The sequence below is a fragment of the Pimephales promelas genome, chromosome 20 (assembly GCF_988280905.1).
Source record: "Pimephales promelas chromosome 20, fPimPro1.hap1.1, whole genome shotgun sequence".
NCBI classification, from domain to species: domain Eukaryota; kingdom Metazoa; phylum Chordata; class Actinopteri; order Cypriniformes; family Leuciscidae; genus Pimephales; species Pimephales promelas.
This window is the reverse complement of record NC_142788.1, coordinates 5,138,345-5,162,426: the sequence shown is the minus strand read 5'-3', so window position 1 is coordinate 5,162,426 and position 24,082 is coordinate 5,138,345. Positions and strand designations below refer to the sequence as shown.

Here is a 24,082-nt window from a genome sequence, read left to right as displayed (position 1 = left end):
TCAAGTCAAGTGGCGTGTAAACGCATTTTGAGCTATCCGCGTGTACGCGTGCATGTACACGCCATTAAATGTCCGAGCGAAACGAAGCAAAATGTAGATCTACATCTGGGCAGCGATATTTTTTTTCCTAGGATGGTAGGGGAAGACTCATAAATGCTATTAACCCCAGTGACGAGTAGGTTTAGGGATGGGCTTGGGGTAGGTCATATATGTATATGAAGAGTTCAGATGCAAAAGCCTCTAAATGCTATTTGAAATTTTCTTCTTTAATGATGATTTTTATCAAACTTGTATATTTAAGTTCAGTGATTTCACTTAAATGGCACTGATAATTACCTATTAATTGTTATTTAAGTGAAATTACTGAACTTAAATATACAAGTTTGATAAAAGTCATCATTAAAGAAGAAAATTTCAAATGGCATTTAGAGGCTTTTTCATCTGAACTCTTCATATACAGTTATGTAACGTTAAGTCAATGGTGTTCATAAACGCGCTGAAAAGCGTTTATGCGTGTTGATAGCATAGCAAAAATGATATGCTTATACCTTCTTAAGTATATCATCAAATGGTGTCTGTGGAGTGACTGTCTAATATCTAATTTCAAAATATCGTCCATCAGCTGCCTAAGACATTCGGCGGTGGCGTTCCTCTGCATTGAACCATATGAAATGATCTCAGATACGCTTTCAATGTTTCCCAAATTGTTAAAAACAGACATTCCCGGAGTTGTCTCGCACGTCTTCCAAAAAATTCCACACGTCTTACTCCATTGTACGCTCACTATGCTCGTTATAAAACGAACTACCATTTTTATTTCCTCTTAACCTTTTGGAAAGGAACTGTTACTGTAATTAAAATGAACCTGCTCAAAATCTATAGAATAAGGGTGGCCACTACAACAAGATTAATTAACCCACACGGCTGTATAATATAATTAGCGTAGCATGTAAATGAGCAAAAGAAAACTGATCACACAAATCCCCATTACATTATTTTTGTATGATCCAGGGAAAATGCCCATATCATACATACCTGAATGTATAAATTGTGACTTGACATAATGCAGACATACCTGCTGCTACTGGTTAGACTTGTTCTTCAGCCGGTGGAAAACCTCTTCATGATGTTCAGGGAGTAAACGGGTCAACGATCGAAATCTGGGGTCCAAGGGAGTACTCTCAAGCGGATAATCATGTTCCTTTGTGTATCTGCTTGAGATGTTTTGCAGGATGGCAGTCTTTGTTAGCTATGTAGAGGCTTTCTTGTCCAGTGTCCATTCATTCATGGATTTCAAGGGCACAATGAGTGACAGGGTGGTGCTTTTTTCATCAGAATGGACAGTGGTGTTTTTTTGGGGGGTTTTTTTTTCACGGTTTAAGGTGGTTTACTATTTCTCCGGCATTTCTCAGCACTATCCAAAGTATCAAGTTGACGGGCATTGCACACCTCTGTGCTCAAGAGGGCTGCTGTTGTAGCCACTTGTTGCTCGAGATAGCATTCCAGCATTTCCATTGAGCTGTTCCATCATGTAACATCGATGGCAATGCGATATCAAGCCACGACTTTCCTCACGCGACCAAGCAAGCGACTAATGTGGGGAACATACAACCCTGCTTGCGAAGATCTTTCAAGCCTATGGCCACTTTTAAAACTTCAGCTATAGTTGTTCTAGTGTGTGAAAAAGCAAAACCCAACATTGTCGAAAACAGAGAATGGTCTCTTGTCTTTTGCGATTTAAAAACTCAAGATACACCTGGTTATTTATTGAGCTTTTGCACTTGACTAAGACCACACTGAAGCAAAACTACATTGTATAGTTATTCTGCCTTCTTTCAATCTCTTTTTCGCACCCAGTTGTAGGAGTTAGTCATTGTGGTGCCGTTTTAGATGACGCATCATATTTAAAGTGTTTGCATTGTGTATAAAGGCGCTTTTCCACTGCACAGTACGGTACGGTTCGGCTCAGTACGCTTCGACTCGGCGCGGAACAGTTCGGCTCGCTTTGCGTTTCCACTGCAGTAGTACCCCTTCAAAGTGTGTGGGACTGATCGTTATTTGCGCGCGCCTCTACTGCCATGACATCATCTTAAAAGCGCCACATTTTCAAACCCACAACACAGGAACAATGGAGACTATCGAGGGGATGGTGTTCCTGATTCTCGGTATGTGGTTGTTTTTAACTGCTAGATGGAAAAATGTGTTTAAAATGAGGCTGATGGCAGCAAAACAAAAATACTGCTAAAAAAGTGTCTCGTGTCTCGTGTCGCAAATCCAATGACGCTAGTAGTCACGCTGGTAGTGACGATTCTGTCTGACCAATCAGTGATCTGCAGTGTTTCACGTCACATTTTAGTACCGGTACGGTACGCTTGGAACCTCAACAGACCAGGTACCATTTAAAGCGACCTGAAGCGAACCGTACTGTACCGTACCATGCAGTGGAAAAGCACCATAAATGTTTGTTTACAGTTTTTTTTTACACATGTCGGTTTGTTTTTTACTGTCCTCCTGTCGAGTGACTAAAAACAAAATGCTGCCAGACATTTGACTTATAAGTGAATGGGGTATCCTCTATTTCTATTTCAGTTCAAGGGATTTCTGTGATGCAGGTGCAGTAACTCAACCAATAGGATAAAACGGACATCATATCGTAAATTTTTTTTTTAAAAATCGCCATAACTCTTTGATGCACGTCGTAACATTTTTCATCAAGATACATCGTACCGCGATTGTGCACCCCTTATAATGATCGTTACACCCCAAGCCACTTCTGTTATTTTCCTGTTTAACTGGACTGCTGGCGGTAGATCCTTTTCCTATTTAGCACCAAAACTCTGGAACAATCTTCCTAACATTGTCCGGGAAGCAGACACACTCTGTCAGTTCAAATCTAGACTAGAAACACATCTCTTTGGCCTAGCATACACACAACACACTATAGACTTCCTTAATTCAAAATTAGGCTGCATAGTTTAGATCAGCCGGAACCGGGAACACATCCCGTAAATCCTGTTGTACTTGTTACATCATAAGATGTATAATATTAGTTTCTTTGTTTATCCCGGGGGACCCTCTATGGTGGACCTGTGCCTGGACCCATCCCGACTCATCCTTAAGCGCCGGCCTCGTCGACAGGACAGCCATCGGCACTGATCCTCAACAACTCGTCTCCACACCAATGTGGAGTTCCAATCCAATCTGACTTGTAATGCTGCCCGAATCATATACTCTTTGCTCGTTTAACACAGTCTCATCCCAAGAAGTCATATAACTGACGTCTTGGGACGTCTTTTGACCATACGTCAACATCCGCCTTTTTAGGGTACCCTTAAACGTAGGTTACATGACGATCCCGGGCCGTCATACAACTGATGCTTTACCTTTAACGCCGGTTAGGTGACGGGGTAGGTTTAGGGGTAGGTTTCTGTCTGGTGTAGCGTTAGGATCCGATAACGTCATCAAACCGACGTTTAAGGGTACCCTAAAAAGGCGGATGTTGACGTATGGTCAAAAGACGTCAGTTATATGATGTCTTGGGATGATACTGCGCTGGCTCGTTGGCCAGAGGAGAACTTGCCTCCAACTGAGCCTGGGTTCTCCCAAGGTTTTTTTCTCCATTCCGTCACTGATGGAGTTTTGGTTCCTGGCCACTGTTGCCTTGGCTTTTGGCTTGCTTAGTTGGGGACATTTAATATTCAACAACATTATTGATCTGCCTTACTTAAGCTGGACATTAGCCATGTTTCCATCGTCACGTTTTTATCCGAATTAAGTGATATCGAATGAAAAATGCCTTATGGAAACAGTAAAATTCGATGAAATTTCATGAAAATCGACTCAAATGAAATACGTTCGGTCTCATCGGATTTTCTCTTGATCGATATACGGCTAATGCGATAAAAGCTGATGGAAACGTTATTTGCCGAATAAATAATGAATTGCGATTAAGTTTTATGCCCTTTCATGGTTGCAACACGTCAGAAGACGAGTTCATTTCCGGCCAGTCTGTTTGCGGACACATGGCGGATGTCAACAAAGACAGATGTAAGTGGACAAAGCAAAAAGATGCTTCAACCAAAGGGTTTCCGTGAACCACGATCTCCCAGAACTGATGGAGCGCTGTCGTTCCCACACCACAGTCACCTCCGCTGTCGTCGGGCATACGTGCATCGTCATCATCATAGCAATGTTTATAGCGTCGCTGTTTTCTTAGGTTAGTTTTGCTTGTTTTTACGTGGCTTGGTTGAATTGTAATGTAGAATGTGGTCTGTTATTTCTAGTTAACAGACTGCGGCACTGCTAGTATAACACACCGTTGCCATGGACGCAGTTCAGAGACGGAACAGACTCTTTAGCAGAAGCAATACTCGTTTTTAAATCAATAAACTCGTTTTTAAGTCAATATTTTGTGTCAAATTATTGATTTATTTGGTTGATTTATATGTAGGCTAACAAGCAGGATAATATATAGCGAGGCGGTTGTTATAGCGAATACAACCAACAAGCGCCTCGCATACATTATCCCATTCATATGTCGCATCAGCTGGCACATACGCATTATTAGACTTCAACTTGTGAAATATTGATCATTTTTGGTAGCTGGCGCGATCCGTTTTGTCTAACAAAACTTTGTTCGCAAAAGTTTGCTTGAATGTTCGATTCAGTGCGAAAATAAATGGAAACACCTTAAATTGTCTCAAATCAATTCGATATACCAATTTGATCGCAAAACAGCATGTGACGTCATTACGTACAGGTTTTTATTCGCTTTAAAGCCGTTGGATGGAAACACACTTTCACCAGCTTTATTTGCATGAGTTTTTTTAACCGAATTTCAGATAATTCGATTGACAAGTGGATGGAAACATGGCTATTGACGCAATTTTCTTATAGAAACACACTTTGTTGTATTATTTTGATGTTATCACTGTGAACCTGTTTTGATGCAATCTGTACTGTAAAAAGCGCTACATAAATAAATGTGACTTGACATGACTTTAAACAACATGGGTAAATTGCAATTGAGGATTGTTTTGGTAAATCGAGGCGAGCACAATTTAATCGAGGAATCTTTTTAGCCACTCATTAGTAGAACTAATGTCACTTTAGTTCTACTTTCTGAGTAGGAGACAGAACAACATTATCTAATTACTGTGAAAGGTTTTGACACAAACTCAAATCAGTATCATACTGATATGGTGGGGGTGGTGACGGCGCAATGGATGGGACACATGCCTTTGGTGTGAGAGACACACGTTCGAATTCACTGTGAGACACCAATGTGTCCCTGAGCAAGACACTTAACCCCTAGTTGCTCCAGAGGCATGCAACCTCTGACATATATAGCAATTGTAAGTCGCTTTGGATACAATTGTCAGCTAAATGAATAAATGTAAATATGGTGAGACAGCTTTTCACCTTGACGAGAAATTTAGTCTCATTTTTAATATTCCAAGATACCGTCATACCTAGGGTTGGGTATCGTTTGAATTTGAACGATTCTGATTCCGATTCCAATTCCTTGTTTCGATTCCGGTTCCTAACGATTCTCGATTCCGATTCTTTTAAGAGGCAGGGTCAAAAAAGTTTAGCTAACCTTGCTAACCAACGGCCTTTCTGAAGGAAATAAAACTTTCTGAAGGAAATACTCCTTCTGTAATGTTACGTTCGTAGATATTCTGTGGGCGTCTGTGTTTGTTTTCTGCTTGCGCGCTCTCTCTCTCTCTCTCTCTCTCTCTCTCTCTCTCTCTCTCTATCAATTTCTTAGGTCAGCCTTCACCGCTTGCTGATTGGCCCAGGAAACTGTCAATCATCATCAAGGGATGTGATGTGGACCTATCCGCTGTCTGAGACGTCCTCACTACCAGTTTAAAGGACGCTGGAAATAGACTGGAAATTAGTCCCGTTTTGATTTCCGTTCCCTTTTTGCTGCCATTGTGATGTTTGTTTTCGTTTGGGACTCGTTTGATTTGTTAATTTGCTTATGCTAACTGTGTTTCTTCAGTTTGTTTTTGTTACTTTGTTTGATTACTTTGGATGACGTTTGTTTCGACCGGTGTAGAGCTTGTGCTCTTTTTGTTATCCTTTGCTCCAAGGAATGGGGGATAGGGAAGATGTCGTACGACTTCCATTGTGCAAACATCTAGAATAACCTTTGTATAGAAACACCAGGTAAGAGGTGAACGCCACCCTTGTATGTTTTTGTTTTGTGAGCTAGAGTAGGGAAGAACACGGCGCTCGCCGCTGAAGAAACAATTCTTTTTCTTTCCTTTTCTTTAGCTAGGTAAGAGGGTTGAATTTAATTAGAATTGTTTTCTTTTGTTTCTTTCTTTATTTTGGCGTCACTTTAGTCCCTTTTTCCAGTGTTGTAGTACTCGAGACTCGGACTCGTCTCGGACTTGGTCTCGAGACCATATTTTAATGGTCTTGGTCTCGTCATGGACTCGTGTCCATTTGGACTCGGAATTGACTCGTACTCGAACATTTTTTTTTTAGGACTCGGACTTATTCCCGAGTCCACTCGAGTTCAATTAAAAATATTTTTCATGATTATTAATGTATGTTAATAAAATATTTCTTTAAATTGATTGACACGCCCAGTGATTGGTGATTTTCTAGTGCGCAACTGCGCATGACAAATTGTAATAAAATTACTTTTAACACCACCTACTATGTGGCCGTTTTACCCTAAACTGGTAAAAACGTTTAACCCTAAATCATATTTTTTAAACTCTAAGTAAATTCAGTAAAAAAAAAAAAAAAAGGATTTCTCTAAGTAAATAAAAGTAAATTAGGTAATCAACCCTCACTGGTCTCGGTCTCGACTCGGACTCGACCGTCTCTGGTCTCGGACTCGACTCGGACTCGACTCTCTATGGACTCGGTCTTGACTCGGACTCGACTCTCTCTGGTCTCGGTGTCGACTCGGACTCGAGTCAGGTGGTCTCGACTACAACACTGCCTTTTTCCTTAAGGGTAAATTGTTGCTTACTTTCTTTTATTTTATTTATTACTTATTTTTGTTTTCTCTTAATATAAATTGTTTATATTTTTGGAGGCTGTTAGCTTCCTTACTGTTCCTAATTTACTTTATCATTCATTTGGTATTCCTTATATTTTGTATAATAAATATTATTATTTTCATTGGCAGTTTGGTTTCGCTTATTGTTTCTTGACACACACTACCATTTCCACAGTTTTACAAGGTCTTATTTAATGTTACTCCTCTAGCCCCTAGATTAGTTTAGAGGGGTCGTAACATGTAAAAATACACCTTTTGTCACAAATTTAGCATTTTGCCAAGATTTTATTATTTTTAGAAAAGTGAAGCCACACTTTGGATTGCCGACGTAAGGTACTCATGTTCGACTCGCGTGGTTATGCCAACACTTCCGGTAGACGCTTCTTCGTTGGTGTTGTTCAGCGGTTTCTTCTTCCGCTCGGCGGACTGTGAATATCGAAACTAGGAATCGAAATTTTAACCTTTGAACGATTCCGGGAAAAACGAAAAGTTCCAATCGATACTCCATTCTCAATACCCAACCCTAGTCATACCCCTTTGGGGCAAGAGAGCTGTTTCTGAAATGTTCCTCTCCTGTAAACTGATGTCCACTTGTGCTACTTTCGAAAACAGGACTAATGGGTTTGGAAGGTTCGCACTGACCTCCACAGTAGACAGCCTTTAACTGTTCCAGTATGACACAACAACAGTTTCCCCCGTGTAGACACAGTGTAAGAGTGCAAACAAAGAAAAAAAAAACTATACAGTTCCGGTATTTCTTTTTTTCTTTTCTTTGTCACTTGAAATAAAGCCGTCCTTTGAAAGAAAGAAAGAATTCCCAACCCTACAGCAGAGTTACTATGATCTAATTTAACAGAGAATGATGAAGGCAACCAAATGATTAAAAAGTATGGTACATTTCCAATCTCGCACAAATTACAAATCTTATATATTTTGTTCCTACCTCTGTTCCGCTTGAATGTCATTGGGCATAGAAATATTCTGGATCAGAGGGTACGCACAAGAAAATGTAATATTCATCCATCTCAGTCTTGTAATTACATCCTTAGGCAAGATAAAATGAATGGAGTTTTGGTAGATGTAGTGAGTGGCATTGATCTGTGAGGACATTAACAAATAACAATCTCAAGTCAGTTTACTAATCGTCACAGATATTAATAGATTAAAATACATCATCAACAGGATCACTGGTGAGAAACGGAAAATCAACCAAGCATTACCGATAGAGTGGTACCACAGATGTGGAGTTCATTGTCAAAGTGAAACAGAACCCTGCCATCTTCAATAGTCCCTTTGCAGTTGGGATCATTTAGGTGCAGAAACTCAGGACGAAAATCAGATTCAAAGAGTTGGCAGCGGGAAAGAGACAAGGTCCCAGTGCTGCTGGCACAGAACTCTGTGGCATCTGAACAGAAATTGTATTCAGTGAATCTTCTCTCGTCCATATATTTAGCCCGTATTGCCATTTGTGTTGTTCCAATTTATTTGCAGTGCAGTACGTCTGCTACAGCAAACTTACCAAAGATTCCGGGATTAGGTCTTTGTCCTTCCAAGCAACCGCAGCCATAACCATCTCTAAAACGACAAACCTCATTTCCAGTGCAGTTTAAGGTATCACAAACTAAATGAAAAGAGAAAAAGAAAAAATCAGAATACCATAGTCGCTATGGTAAAACAGGACATAAAATGCATGGGTCAACTCCCCCTCCTCTCCCCTCCTCCATAAAATGTTAATGTATGTTATTGCCTTTTTATTGTAAATTACTATACCCAGGATACCTTTCACAAGGACAGGACTTTACCTGTCCTCTCTATTAAAGGCTGCACACATCGGAACAGTATGACAAAGGAAATTAGACATAGCCCTACTTTTGCTTCATTTAAGAAACAGCTTAAAAGATGGCTGAATAACAATCAAAAATGTAATCATTTGGTATGAAGGCAGAATTTGACAGGTAGATTTATTTATATATTTATAACAAGCACTTTGGGATGTCTACGCATAGGCATTTTTGTATTTTAAATGGATATTACAATAAATTCTCTATAGGAACTTTTATGATTACTATTATTATTTTTTTTATTTAACTCCGTATGTGTTATGTATATTCTTTGTTTGTTTTTTGGTTTGTATTTGTCTATGTTTGGGACAATATTGCATTTTGGTGTCTGTTGGCATAAATTGCACCATCGCATTTTATATTTAGGATAATAAAATGACACGATGAACTCAATATTTTGACTACTCAGGTGAACTACTTCTCGGTGAACATGAAACAATCATCATTATAACATGTTTTGCAATGAAAAAACCTGATCAAACTGTTGTCAAATTCTCAGATTTAATAACGTAGCATTACCTTGTGACCTGTTATCTATAAACCAGAATGCATGCATACCAAATACTAGTATTTCACATCACAAATGGATAACATATACTATAGTCAAAAGTAGCGGGTCACCTGACCATTAGGAAAACATATACCAGTGTTTCTCAACCCTGGTCCTGGTTGTTTGACAATAATGCGATTTTCTCCGCTTTTTATTCAAAATGTTACTTTTTTTATGAAACTTTGATAAAAAAGAATGCAAGAAGCTAGAATAAAACCCTTCAAATAACGTCTTCCTAGTGGAAAAGATCCTCTCCCTTCTATCATGTGCACTCTGTTATCTCTATTGCCTCCTCCTAATGGTAACTATTACAGCCATGTAAAGCACAAAATGGGTTAAGACATTTATTACTTTTGACACATCTCGGAATAGTTCCGAACATAACAGACATATTGTCCTCTTGTAATCTGCTATTGGTGAGTATCTGTACTTAGGCTACCCTGATCTTTTTGAAGATTCACTCACGTTATGAACATCAAATAATATATATTTTAATATAGATCCTTGCACTTTATTTCCCCTAGCTAGCCTGGTGAGGAAAAAAAATAAATAGAAAATTTAGCTTTCTGCAGTTTTAAAGCCCTCGTTATCTGTTGTACATGCCAGGACATAGTAAAGTAGCTAAACCTATAGGCTATATGTCTGTGGGACTCCAAGTCGACAAGTTATAAGTATTATGCCTGTGTAGGGACTAATTAAATGCATGATTAGTGATCTTAATACATGCTTTTATTTGTGTTAGAAGTACATTACAAGTTCATAACGTGTGTCTTCGAAACACACAAGCTATACCGTACGTGTATTATATTTGAGTAAAAAGTATATGCTCAGTAATACCTTTGGCTTAAATTCCAATTACTTCACTATGCTTTGTACTATATACTATTTTTATACTATAATGTATTTTGAAAGTATACTTCAGTGCATTGTTACAATGATCATTTTTAGCACACAGTTATACCTAAATATATATATATTTTTATGCAAAGTGGAAATAAACAGAATTTACACTTGGAGTATATTTAGAAAAATATACTCCAAGTGTAAATTCAATATATATTTTTTTTCCAGAAAATACTAAAGTACAATTATTTTAAAGTGTTTTAAAAGTTGTGTTGTGAAAATGTATGAGCATGATGCAAATATACTTTTAAAGAGCCCCTATCATGGATTTTTGAAAATGAATGTTCATATGGTGTGGAATATAGCTCTAAGGGAATGAAAACATCCTGCAAAGATTTATATCTGAAAGTGCACCGTATATAAAGTTATTGTCTTTCAAAAGTGAGAGTCGACTCTGAGTCTATGAAATGAATTGTTTTTGAAACGAGTCATTAGCTGACACAAGCATATTGGCCGCACCCAGTTACTGCGCACGCAGACGGAAGTGTAAACTTGAAGTCTACACATTCAAAAACTTCATCATCGCATCATGTCGAGAAGACGCTGTGTTTTACAATGCAAAGATAGTTCAGCCACTTTGTTTTCATTTACCAGGGACGAGCATGTGAAGAATCGGTGGTTCGAGTTCATATTTGCAACGATACCACAACAGTATAGCCCGATTGTGTTCTCATCATTTTAATTACGAATCACTCAAAAACATAAATGAATTCAAATTTGGATTCGCAAGCCGGTTGTTCCAGAAAGAGGTCTCAGTAACTTACTTACCCAGCGTATATGGATCAGCTTCCTCCTATGAATCACAACCTGTAAGTATTATTAATAATTGTTGCTTTTATGGGTTTTGTAGCGTCAGGGCGCGAGGAGGGAAGGCGCAATAAATAATTATGTGTGTGCGTGTGTGTGTGTGTGCGTGTGTGTGTAAGTTACGCTCAGCGCAGCTTCTAGGTCTCCAATGTCAAATTTTTAAATATGTGAAATGTTTGTCGCTGTTATTGGAGTTGTCATAAAGAATAGAGCGTCTTGTAGTACTGCAGTGCTTTATCAATATGTTTATGCGTTGGGCTAACAAACAATAACTGACTGGGTCATCTGACCAATCACCGCCGATTAGCGTCATGCAAAGGAGTGGTTTGGAAAAATGAGTCGTTGTACGAATCATTTGGCAGTCGGTGAGCAAATCAGGTAAAAATATATGCATATTAACGTGATTTTTGTCATTGAATTCATGTAAAACTGTTTCTGGGGAATCCCAGAACAATATTAGGAACATTTTAAATGCCATAATAGGTGCGCTTTAATACATTTAAATATAGTATGATTTTTATGACTATTTAAAAAAGAAATAGATTACGAATACAATAAAGAAAAAAAATACTCTTTTTCATTAGGGATTGTTCATTCTAGCACCCTCTTTGAACTGTTAAAATGAAAACTGTGCAGAGAATGCTAAATAAAAATGATTGAAAAGAAATTACGTTACCATTGTAAACCTGAAAAACCCAGCGACCATTAAGATTGACATTGCTGTTGGATGACAATTCAGATGACGTCAATAAGGAAGTGTATGAGTGTTCAAAGTCCACTGTGCCATAATTAGCCTGCATACAAAAAAATATATGTAAATTGACAGTTTGTAAACTGATTCTCTTTTACATCGCAACAACACTTTGAGACTTACTAGCCATGGTTGTCTTGTTTCTGCAATGTTGCCATAGTTGAAGAGGATGAAGGAGTGGTCAACATTGGAGACCAAAACCAATTGAAAAGTAACTACCTTAAAAACACAGATGAATAGCATTCAGAATCTTTCAAAGAAAAATACACTGTACTGGATAATCTATATTGATAGAGTACTGATTGGGGTGAGCGATGTGCCTCACCTAACGCTGCTGTGCGTGCTGTATGCACGTCACAAACATTTAACATTTGCACCCCCCCCCCCTCTCTCACCTGCACTCCAAATCCCAAACACCCCACGTTTATTGTAGTTTGTGTTTATTGTTTGTAAATACATGTATTCCTGTAACGTTAGTAAATGCATAAGTAGCTCTGCCTTATTAAATTCATTATATTCATTTGATTGACTGTGTTTTTGCTCATACTTCAAGTGCCTGAAATGCAAAGATCATAGCTGCAAGCTTACAAATTAAAGATACTTTAAAGAGTATTTGTTTATAGAAAAGGAAAGGTAATCCTTGTGGCCACATTATTGTTTTTTCTTGAAAATCTATAAAGTAGAATTGAAAGTTAAGCATTGTGGTTTAAAAACAAGTGAGATGTTTTTGAAGTATTTAGATCTATTCCCGCAAGGATTCCCGATCGCAAGGATGAAAATCTTATTGCAACGCAGTTTCTGCACTCTCTCTAAGGGGCTGTTTACACCTGGCCACTTCATGCGTTTTCTCAGATCGGATAGCTATCAGACTTATCAAAACGATTCCAAGTACACCTGGTCACATAAATGTGGTTTTGCAAAACGGATATAAATCCGATCTTCAATTCCCGCGCGGATTTAATGAAGTGCACGTCACCGAAAGCAACAGATATCTGCATTTTATTGATCATCGCCTAATTTCAAAATCAGCAAAGACGGTGATAAGAGAGAGTGGCAACAGAACTGGTAAGATCATTTCGTTTCTTTACTTTTAATGAAGATGGTAGTGTTAATCGCCTGCGACTTACTTTCACTTTCACGCGCTCTCACGCGTTTATTTTTTAGCATTTTTGGGAGTAGTAACATTTACATAGCCTATGTGGTTTCAAGAACCAGATGCATTTACACTTGTCCAGTTTCGTCTGGAATGCGGCCCAGACCACCTCCTGAAGTGGTTTGAGCGATCGGAGTCTCGAATGCGTTTCAGGGGGGCATTTACACCTGGTCTTTTCACGATCAGATAGCTATTCGATCACATAAAACGCATGAAGTGGCCAGGTGTAAACGGCCCCTAATGCTTTTACCAATGCAGATACGATCATACAGTAAGAGCTTCGTTGTGCAGTGTAACGTGCGTCATTGAATTCATAACGAGTGTGGCAAGTGTCCAGTCCAGATAAACGCACTGTTTGGAAAGATTGTTCTTTGATCGCTTTCTGTATGTAATTTAAATACGTTTTTTTTTTTCATCCCACTAAAAGAAACGATGTGAAGTTGATATTTTAGACACTGGCTTGGCTTACTGATGCATAAACGGTAGAAAGATTACCTTTCTGAACTTGAACAACAATTACACATCAGAAAGTGTTGCTTGGTAGCTCGATCCGAGGCCAGCTCTTGGCCCAAGTTGAGGAAACAGTCGTCGGTGAAATGTTTGGAAATTTCCAGAGAAAATAAAATTAACCCATTGTTTCTTCAGAGGCTCGGGTGAAGGAACTAAAAAATACTTTTGTGTGTACATCCTAACACTGAGCAACTGCCATGCTTCGGCCGCGCAGTTCCGCCTGTCATTGAACATGGGCTGGCATATGCAAATGTTTGGAGTCGTACATATTAATGATCCTGACTATTGCGTCACAGTCGGTGTTATGTGCAGATTCACCTATTTTTCAGGGGTGTTTTTCAAAAACGAGATTTAAGTAAGAAGGAGAAAACAATGGTGTTTGAGACTCACTGTATGTCATGTCCATGTACTGAACTCTTGTTATTTAACTATGCCGAAATAAATTCAATTTCACATTCTAGGGCACCTTTAAATATTTTTTTTTTTTTTTGTTCTCTTTGTTTTTAAAACAAAACACTAACGATACCAATTTCTCGGAACTGGAAATCGCAGCACACTAGATCTGGCATGTGAAAGCTGAGAACGGGCAGAGCCCGTCCCAACCCCCGCTGTCAGATCCATTTGCGAACCCCGAAATGCGAGTCGAGAATAAAATTACTCATATCGTAATATAAGATTTTGGTCACATCTCCCACCCCTAGTACTGACAAATAAGGTCTTACCCCTTCACCAGAGGAGTACGGCACACTGTCCCAGGTAGCCACAAAGGCTGATGTAGTATTAAAAGTAATAGGAAGGTTAGGAAAATATTGGTTAACAGCTGCAGTGACTTGTGCCAGTACAGCACTGCTTGTGTCCTCTCTATAGGAGATAGTTCCTCCGCGTCTATTGTCAAGGTGAGTCCAAAGAGGAGCAATGAAGTCTCTTCCACAATTCAGAAGTGGGATGTTGTCGGACAGTTGCTCAGTAAATGTTAGAAGGCCATTGTTGTTCACCTACAATTGAAGACAAATCATTTTTGTGTTGTAAGGGGAATATATGATGACATAATTAAGAGGTAGAATGAGCTACACGTTCTACTAGTTAACTCTATGAATCAAAAGATTTCTGAATATAACAATCACAAAAAATATATTTTAAGATAACAAATTCTGAATAAAGTGAAGCAAATAATTTAACTTGTTCAAAGATACTTGTGAATATGGATGCAAGTAGATAAACAAATGTAAATGTAATGTAAAATGACAAATAAAAATGCTTACAAAAGTCTGATTGTATGTGCGTCCAAAATATTTGAAAGGTTGCTGCAAATTAAAGGCTTCGGAGCTTCCGTTATCCAATCGGGGGGTTAATAGTTCCCCATTACCAAATGGTAGGAAATTAGATGGCACTAGGAGAAATGTAAGTGAGAAGGAATCATTTAGTTCTTCCAAGAAACAGTAACCAGTACAGTGTGTCTGTGAGTTTAAGTTGTTAAGGGGAATTTACTAAGAATCAATTGTGCTGGTTTATACTGTTGTTTATTTTTATTTTATGTATCCAATTCAACCCCATTCAAAATATGAATGATGTACAGAAAATAAGGTAATGGAGCAAGGGTAATATGGCCACAAAACTACTGCCCATCAGAATTTGCCTAGGGTAGTTCCCCAGATTGCAGACTGTTTCTGAGTGCAAGGTTGTAGAGAGTACGGCAGACAATCTGCAGATTTTGTGGGATTGTGAAGTGAGATTCTCCCACTGCGATCCAGCTCTTGAATTGGCTTTTTTAAAGGCTGAACTCAACTACACGGTGCCAGGGCAAGCTCAACTGCAAAGAAGTTTCAGGTTTTGGGTTCAAACACGGCATGCTACAGTGGCACAAAAGTTTAGTGAATTCACCCCTGAACACCTTGTCATAACCAGTAACACAACTCGTTGGCTTACAGTTTGGTGAACCATCAACATGGAAAGACCAGCAAGCAGTCACATTGACATTACTGCTCGACGAGAGTTCTGGGACACTGGATGCTGGAATTGTGAAAGAACTGATAGAGTCCACAGTGTAATAGCCAGCCTGTAGGAGTAAACAAAATGTTTTATGTTATCCTTCTATTAAAAAAGGGAGAAAGAGAGAGAAAGAACTATTTTTTTTTCTGTGGGAGAAAGAGAAATTTAACAATATTTAAATTGTATATCTGTATTTGTTTTTCTCATTTGTAGAGATCACAAGAAGCAGTCGGCAACTTCACTTACCTGCCATGGTTGTCCTGTTTCTGCAACATCTCCATAATAGATCAGGATGAAAGAGCGATGGACATTGTAGGCTAAAACGACTTGGAAAGAGGCCACCTTCAAAACACCAACAGACAGCATTCAAAATCTTCCAAATAAACCAGACGGACCATTCATTGAAAATCAAAGATTACTGTAGGTCTTACCCCTCCACCATTAGAGTATGGCACACTGTCCCATGTAGCAACAAAAGCTGAAGTAGCAGCAAAGGGTATGTTAGGGAAGTATCGCTTAACAGCTGCTGTGACTTGTGTCAGTGCAGCACTGCTTGTGTCCTCTCTATAGGAGATAGTTCCTCCACGTCTATTGTCCAGGCGAGTCCAAAGAGGAGCAATGATGTCTCTTCCGGAATCCAGAGAGGAGTTGTAGGCAGGCAGCGGCTCGGTAAACGTTAGATGGCCATTGTTGTTCACCTACATTTTTGCCCCATATTTTTCAAAAGGATTTTGAAGAGAAGATTGAAGAAATTAGGGGTATATAAACAACTTTTATCTTCATGTTTGTGTGTTTGGGGGTGGAATGTGACGCTTACAAAGATCTGATTGTATGTGCGCCCAAAGTATTTGAAAGGCGTCTGCAAGAAAATGACATCAGAGCTTCCATCATCGGCAGTGGGGATCACTATTTCTCCAACCCCAGAAGGAAGGAAACTAGTTGGCACTAAGGAAAGGACAGGTGAGAAGAAATTATTTAACTCTGCAGGAGAAAAACAAGCCGATAAATGGTACAGGTTAAGTCTGAGCTTTTGGTTGCATTGGCTTACAGTTCGGTGAGCCATCAACATGGAAAGAGCTGCGACCATTCACATTGATATTACTGCTGGATGAGAGTTCTGAGGCATTGGTTACTGGAATTGTGAAAGAATTGACCGAGTCTGCCGTGTTGTAACCAGCCTGTAGATGCACAGAAAATTAATAGTTTTTAGGCCCTGAACCTGTTACAGATATAACTGTCTTTTTGCTAAGTTCTAGCAATGAATGTAGTGAGGCAAGGGCAATTCCTTGGAATTTCCACATTTGCAAAAAACAAGGACCTGTCTCCACTCACCAGCCAAATTTGTTTGGTTTCTGCAATGTTTCCATAGTTGATCAGGATAAAAGTGCGATGAACACTGGAGACTAAAACCGTTTGGAAAGAAACCACCTTCAAAATACCAACAGATGTGATTAAAAATCTTCACATGAAAACAGTAATTCTTCATTAAACAACAATTAGATCTTACCCCTCCACCATTAGAGTATGGCACATTGTCCCAGGTAGCAACAAAAGCTGATGAAGCACTAAACGTTATGTTAGGGAAGTATTGCTTAACAGCTGCAGTGACTTGTGCCAGTACAGCACTGCTTGTGTCCTCTCTATAGGAGATAGTTCCTCCGCGTCTATTGTCAAGGTGAGTCCAAAGAGGAGCAATGAAGTCTCTTCCACAATTCAGAAGTGGGATGTTGTCGGACAGTTGCTCAGTAAATGTTAGAAGGCCATTGTTGTTCACCTACAATTTAACACAAACATATGTTTGTGTGTTGTAAGAGGGAATATACTGACAGAATTAAGAAGTAGAATTTGCAACAATTTCAACTAGTTGATTCAACAAATCATATATACTCTGAATTTCACAATTACAACAACCTGTACATTGAGATATCAAAGTCTGAACAAAGTAAAGCAAGTACTTACACTCATTTAAAGAGACTTGTGATTTTAGATGCAAGTAGATGAAACATGTCTCTAAATATGCAAAATAACAACTAAACAATGCTTACAAAGGTCTGATTGTGTGTGCGTCCAAAATATTTCAAAGGCTGCTGCAATATAATGGCTTCAGAGCTTCCGTTATCCAATCGGGGGGTTACTAGTTCTCCATTCCCAAATGGTAGGAAATTAGATGGCACTAGGAGAAATGTAAGAGAGAAGGAATCCTTTAGTTCTTCCAAGAAACTTAAGCTCTCTCACACACTGCACTAGTTAAAATGTTTAAAGGGGAATTCACTAAGAATGAATTGTGCTGGTTTATACTGTTGTTTATTTTTATGTATCCCATAAGATTTTAGACCCAATTCACAACACAAATTATTTAAATACGGTACTGGAGTTAGGTTGTTACAGACACTGAACTACTGCCCATTAGAATTTGCCCAGGGCGGTCCACCAGCTCGAGGGCCGTTTCTAAATGTGCAAAGTTGTGGAGAGTACAGAAGACTACTACAATCAGGCATATTTTCTTGGATTGTGAAGTACGATTCCCTCACTGTGATCCAGCACCTGAATTGGCTTTTTAAAAGGCTGAAAGTGCCGTCAACTACACGGTGCCAGGGCAAGCATAAACTGCAAAAAAGTTTTAGGTTTTGGGTTCAAACACGGCATGCTACAGTGGCACAATTGTTTAGTGAATTCACCCCTGAACACCTTGTCATAACCAGTAACACAAATCGTTGGCTTACAGTTTGGTGAACCATCAACATGGAAAGACCAGCAAGCAGTCACATTGACATTACTGCTCAACGAGAGTTCTGGGACACTGGATCCTGGAATTGTGAAAGAACTGATAGAGTCCACAGTGTAATAGCCAGCCTGTAGGAGTAAACAAAATGTTTTACACTCTCATTTTATAAAAAAAAAAGACAGAGAGAGGCAATGATAATTACTCATATTAATTACTGTATTTCTTGTTGGTCACAGGCGAGTGAAACGGCAGTAAAACCTTTAAAATCTTTATATAATCAAGCTGTTAAAGTTTTAGATAAAAAACCATTGAGATATCATCACTGTCTGGTTCTTAGAAAATACAGTATGTTAAACTTTGATAACTTAATTGTGTATGCCAATGTGCGATTAGTTTTTAAAATTTTGAATAATATTGCGCCTCCTCCCCTAAAAACATTTGTACAGTCTTGCTCTGAAAAGATGACTAGGAGTACCAGGTCCACAAGTTGCAATGATTGCAGGCTGCCTAAATGTAGCTCGGCCTTTGCACAGACAGCCTTCTCATTCAAGGGCATTAAAGAATGGAATAAACTCCCAAAGGCTCTAAAACTCACTTTTGACCTGAAGGATTTTTCTAGCAATATAAGGAAAGTGCTATTGAACAACCAGTTGTGCCAGCATAGATAATTATGTATGTAAATATGACTTTTAGTGAGGTTTTATTGAGGTTTTATTGATGGTTGATATAGAGAATGGATGAATGAATTAATTGATAGTTGTATTTGAGTGACTAATTATAACATTTTATATTGTATATTTTGTATTGTAATTCACCGGCTCGGGGACTGCAGATGGAAACTAGCTTAAGCTAAATCTGGTGCAAAGCATCTTTAATTAATGTTTTTCGCACATTGTCCCTGTTGAAATAAATAAATAAATGAAATGAAATGAAATGAGAGAACATTGTTTCCTTCTTTTTATGAACAACTCCTTTTGAAATGTATATCTGTATTTGTTTTTCTCATTTGTACAGTGCACAAGAAGCAGTCGACAACTTCACTTACCTGCCATGGTTGTCCTGTTTCTGAAACATCTCCATAATAGATCAGGATGAAAGAGCGATGGACATTGTAGGCTAAAACCACTTGGAAAGAGGCCACCTTCAAAACACCAACAGACAGCATTCAAAATCTTCCAAATAAACCAGACGGACCATTCATTGAAAATCAAAGATTACTGTAGGTCTTACCCCTCCACCATTAGAGTATGGCACACTGTCCCATGTAGCGACAAAAGCTGAAGTAGCAGCAAAGGGTATGTTAGGGAAGTATCGCTTAACAGCTGCTGTGACTTGTGTCTGTGCAGCACTGCTTGTCTCCTGCCTATAGGAGATAGTTCCTCCACGTCTATTGTCCAGGCGAGTCCAAAGAGGAGCAATGATGTCTCTTCCGGGATCCAGAGAGGAGTTGTAGGCAGGCAGTGGCTGGGTAAACGTTAGATGGCCATTGTTGTTCACCTACATTTTAGTCCCACATTTTTCAAAGGGATTTTAAAGAGAAGATTGAAGAAATTAAGGGTATATAAACAACTTTTATCTTCATGTTTGTGTGTTTGGGGGTGGAATGTGATGCTTACAAAGATCTGATTGTATGTGCGCCCAAAGTATTTGAAAGGCTTTTGCAAGAAAATGACATCAGAGCTTCCATCATCGGCAGTGGGGATCACTATTTCTCCAACCCCAGAAGGAAGGAAACTAGTTGGCACTAAGGAAATATTATGTGAGAAGAAATTATTTAGCTCTGTTGAAGAAAAAAAAAAGCCCATAAATGGTACAGGTTAAGTCTGAGCTTCTGGATGCATTGGCTTACAGTTCGGTGAGCCATCAACATGGAAAGAGCTGCGACCATTCACTTTGACATTACTGCTGGAGGAGAGTTCTGAGGCATTGGTTACTGGAATTGTGAAAGAATTGGCCGAGTCTGCCGTGTTGTAACCAGCCTGTAGATGTAGAGCAAATTAATATTTTTTAGGCCCTGAACCTGTTACAGATATAACTGTCTTTTGCAAGAATATAAGGAATGAAGTGAGGCAAGGGCAGTTCCTTGTCATTTCTATTTTTTGCAAAAACAACAAAGACCTGTCTCCACTCACCAGCCAAATTTGTTTGGTTTCTGCAATGTTTCCATAGTTGATCAGGATAAAAGTGCGATGAACACTGGAGACTAAAACCGTTTGGAAAGAAACCACCTTCAAAATACCAACAGATGTCATTAAAAACCTTCACTCTTCACAGGACAACACTAATTTATCTTTAAACAACGATTGGATCTTACCCCTCCACCATTAGAGTATGGCACATTGTCCCAGGTAGCGACAAAAGCTGATGAAGCACTAAACGTTATGTTAGGGAAGTATTGCTTAACAGCGGCAGTGACTTGTGCCAGTACAGCACTGCTTGTGTCCTCTCTATAGGAGATAGTTCCTCCACGTCTATTGTCAAGGTGAGTCCAAAGAGGAGCAATGAAGTCTCTTCCACAATTCAGAAGTGGGATGTTTTCGGACAGTTGCTCAGTAAATGTAAGAAGGCCATTGTTGTTCACCTACAAATTAGCACAAACATATGTTTCTGTGTTGTAAGAGGGAATATACTGACAGAATTAAGAAGTAGAATTTGCAATAATTTCTTCTAGTTGATTCAACAAATCGTGTCCTCTGAATTTCACAATTACAACAACCTGTACATTGAGATATCAAAGTCTGAACAAAGTAAAGCAAGTAGTTACACTCATTTAAAGAGACTTGTGATTTTAGATGCAAGTAGATGAAACATGTCTCTAAATATGCAAAATAACAACTAAACAATGCTTACAAAGGTCTGATTGTGTGTGCGTCCAAAATATTTCAAAGGCTGCTGCAATATAATGGCTTTGGAGCTTCCGTTATCCAATCGGGGCGTTACTAGTTCTCCATTCCCAAATGGTAGGAAATTAGATGGCACTAGGAGAAATGTAAGAGAGAAGGAATCATTTAGTTCTTCCAAGAAACACAAGCTCTCTCTCACACACTGCACTAGTTAAAAGGTTTAAAGGGTAATTCACTAAGAATGAATTGTGCTGGTTTATACTGTTGTTTATTTTTATGTATCCCATAAGATTTTAGACCTGATTCACCACACAAATTATGTAAATACGGCACTGGAGTTAGGTTATTACGGACACAGAACTACTGCCCATCAGAATTTGCCCAGGACGGTCCACCAGCTCGCGGGCCGTTTCTAAATGTGCAAAGTTGCGGAGAGTACAGAAGACTACTACAATCAGGCAGATTTTCTGGGATTGTGAAGTATGATTCCCTCACTGCGATCCAGCACCTGAATTGGCTTTTTAAAAGGCTGAAAGTGCACTCAACTACATGGTGCCAGGGCAAGCTCAACTGCAAAGAAGTTTCAGGTTTTGGGTTCAAACACGGCATGCTACAGTGGCACAAAAGTTTAGTGAATTCACCCCTGAACACCTTGTCATAATCATTAACACAAATCGTTGGCTTACAGTTTGGTGAACCATCAACATGGAAAGACCAGCAAGCAGTCACATTGACATTACTGCTCGACGAGAGTTCTGGGACACTGGAAGCTGGAATTGTGAAAGAACTGATAGAGTCCACAGTGTAATAGCCAGCCTGTAGGAGTAAACAAAATGTTTTAATCTGTCATTCTATAAAACAGCGAAAGAGAACGTTCCGGGTTACTTGACTGTAAACCTGTTCCATGAAAAAGCAGAATGAGATGCTGCGCTGCTTAGCACATTGGGAACGTCTTTAATCGTGACCTGCTGTGAATATAGTGTGTAAACACTGCGATGGAATCGACAAGAGGTAATATAGCCTCAGTCGGTGATCTCATCTGCGCACCCACGACGCGAGGCTATAAATAGATGAGCTGCAGGTGCATCGTCAGGATATTTTGTCTGAAGAGCAGTCCTGGGACATCATCAGCACGGCAAAGTAGCGCAGCATCTCGTTCCGCTTTTTCAGGGAACAAGGGTTACAGTCAAGTAACCCGGAACGTTCCCTTTCAAAAGCAACAATCGATGCTGCGCTGCTTAGTGCATTGGGAACTAGAATACCCACGCCGCCGTGCTTGAAGGTGTCTGGACTCCTTACGGCTGTGTAGGTGTGCTCACAAGAACGCAAGAAAGCCCTAGACATTAGCTTGTGTTGTCGACTCAACGACATTAGAGCCCGGAGTTGCATGAACATCTAAACTAAGCATATCAAAGCATATCAAACATACTGTAAGGGGGCACCCCTTGCCAACGCAGCAGAGGCGACCCCTCTGGTGGAGTGAGCCCTTAGACCCGTTGGCGAAGCTTGGCCGTGCGCCTCATAGGCAAGAGCAATAGCATCCCTGACCCAATGTGACATGGTCAGCACCCCTGCAACTGCCCCCATAACAAATAAACAGTTGCTCTGACATACACCACTGGCTAGTGCGGTGAACGTAGGCCTGAAGAGCACGGACTGGACACAGAAGGCCTCAAGAGTGACCTGATGTACAGCCGAAAACGGTACTTTAGGCAGGTAATCAGGATGAGGATTCAAAATCACTTTCACCATTCCTGGGGCAAAGTCTTAGCAGGATGGTGATATTGACCGAGCCTGCAAGCCCCCGATTCTTTTTTAGAGAGGTTAAAGGCATAACTCTTTCTAGTGGAGGAAGCTCTAGCACTTGGAATAGTCTCAATAACGGCAGGCGAAAGCCCATAGCAGTGAAATGATACACCATGCTTTCTGAAAATGGAGCCCAGAGGAAGCAAATATATGGAAAAAAGAATGGGTGCGAGAATAGAGCCCTGTGGCACTCCACAAGAGAGTTGGGCTGGGGAGGAAGAAAAATGACCCAGTTTGACAGACAAACTTCTATTTGTTAGATAAGATCTAAACCAGCTGAGGACAGTTCCCTGGATGCCCACAGAGTATTCTAGTCGGGATAATAGAGTTTTATGATCAACTGTATCAAAGGCCGAGGTTAAGTCTAACAGTATTAGGATCACAGAGTCACCAGCATCGGTCGCTAACAGTATATCATTAGAAACCATTAAAAGAGGAGACTCTGTGTCTCCATGGACAGAGACAGACACACCTCATTAAAAGAGTTAGTGAAATCCTCATGGAAACAGGGAGAAAAGGAACGAGTCCATTGAACAGTAGATGAAATGTGCGATCTTGTAGAAGGAAGGGACATAGAAAACATTACAGGCATATGATCAGAGATCAGAGTCTTAAAAACCTGAACATCAGTAATGGAAACGCCATGAGAGAGTACCAGGTCCAAAGTATGTCCATGAGTATGTGAGGTATCTTTCACCCACTGAACCATGTTAAAAGAATCAATGAGATTTAAAAACTCCATTGTTAGAGGCTTTGACTGACAGCACACATGAATATTAAAATCCCCTAGCAGAAGAATATTACTGTAATTAGTTACACATTCACCCATAAAAGCTGTAAATTCACTTATAAAATCTTTGGTAACGCTTCCTTTTACAGTCCAGTTACCCATGTAAATACTATGTACTTATTTTAGTAACTACAATTACTGGGTAATAACTAGTACTAACCCTGAACCTACCCCTAAACCTACCCCTGTTCCATGTACTTACCTTATTTTAGCCATTACTTTCAAGGTAAGTACACTGTAAGTACAGTGTAAGTACTGTACTGTGCAAAAAGAAGCGTTACCAAATCTTTCACTAAGTGAGGGGGGCGATCCACCAGCGCTAACAAAACAGGAACGTCAAATTCCAGTCGCAGCAGCTGTACTTCAGATCTACTGTAGAATGTAGATGGT

General features: G+C 39.5%; 1 protein-coding gene across 1 annotated transcript in view; it reads right to left on the bottom strand.

Annotated features, from left to right (window-relative positions):
- LOC120491899 (uncharacterized) overlaps positions 1 to 24,082 on the bottom strand; it is a 64,991-nt gene that overhangs the window by 12,506 nt on the left and 28,403 nt on the right. Inside the window, exons 50-73 of the mRNA XM_089124759.1 lie at positions 21,783 to 21,912; positions 21,104 to 21,231; positions 20,568 to 20,834; positions 20,386 to 20,481; positions 20,103 to 20,232; positions 19,870 to 19,997; positions 19,484 to 19,750; positions 19,299 to 19,394; positions 18,252 to 18,381; positions 17,574 to 17,701; positions 17,036 to 17,302; positions 16,861 to 16,956; positions 16,577 to 16,706; positions 16,346 to 16,473; positions 15,960 to 16,226; positions 15,775 to 15,870; positions 15,466 to 15,595; positions 14,802 to 14,929; positions 14,262 to 14,534; positions 12,000 to 12,095; positions 11,802 to 11,919; positions 8,544 to 8,645; positions 8,245 to 8,429; positions 7,968 to 8,122 (exon numbers count right to left, since the gene is read on the bottom strand). Of these exons, the coding sequence (XP_088980885.1) occupies positions 7,968 to 8,122; positions 8,245 to 8,429; positions 8,544 to 8,645; positions 11,802 to 11,919; positions 12,000 to 12,095; positions 14,262 to 14,534; positions 14,802 to 14,929; positions 15,466 to 15,595; positions 15,775 to 15,870; positions 15,960 to 16,226; positions 16,346 to 16,473; positions 16,577 to 16,706; positions 16,861 to 16,956; positions 17,036 to 17,302; positions 17,574 to 17,701; positions 18,252 to 18,381; positions 19,299 to 19,394; positions 19,484 to 19,750; positions 19,870 to 19,997; positions 20,103 to 20,232; positions 20,386 to 20,481; positions 20,568 to 20,834; positions 21,104 to 21,231; positions 21,783 to 21,912 (3,671 nt within the window). The remainder of the gene's footprint in view (positions 1 to 7,967; positions 8,123 to 8,244; positions 8,430 to 8,543; positions 8,646 to 11,801; positions 11,920 to 11,999; positions 12,096 to 14,261; positions 14,535 to 14,801; positions 14,930 to 15,465; positions 15,596 to 15,774; positions 15,871 to 15,959; positions 16,227 to 16,345; positions 16,474 to 16,576; positions 16,707 to 16,860; positions 16,957 to 17,035; positions 17,303 to 17,573; positions 17,702 to 18,251; positions 18,382 to 19,298; positions 19,395 to 19,483; positions 19,751 to 19,869; positions 19,998 to 20,102; positions 20,233 to 20,385; positions 20,482 to 20,567; positions 20,835 to 21,103; positions 21,232 to 21,782; positions 21,913 to 24,082) is intronic.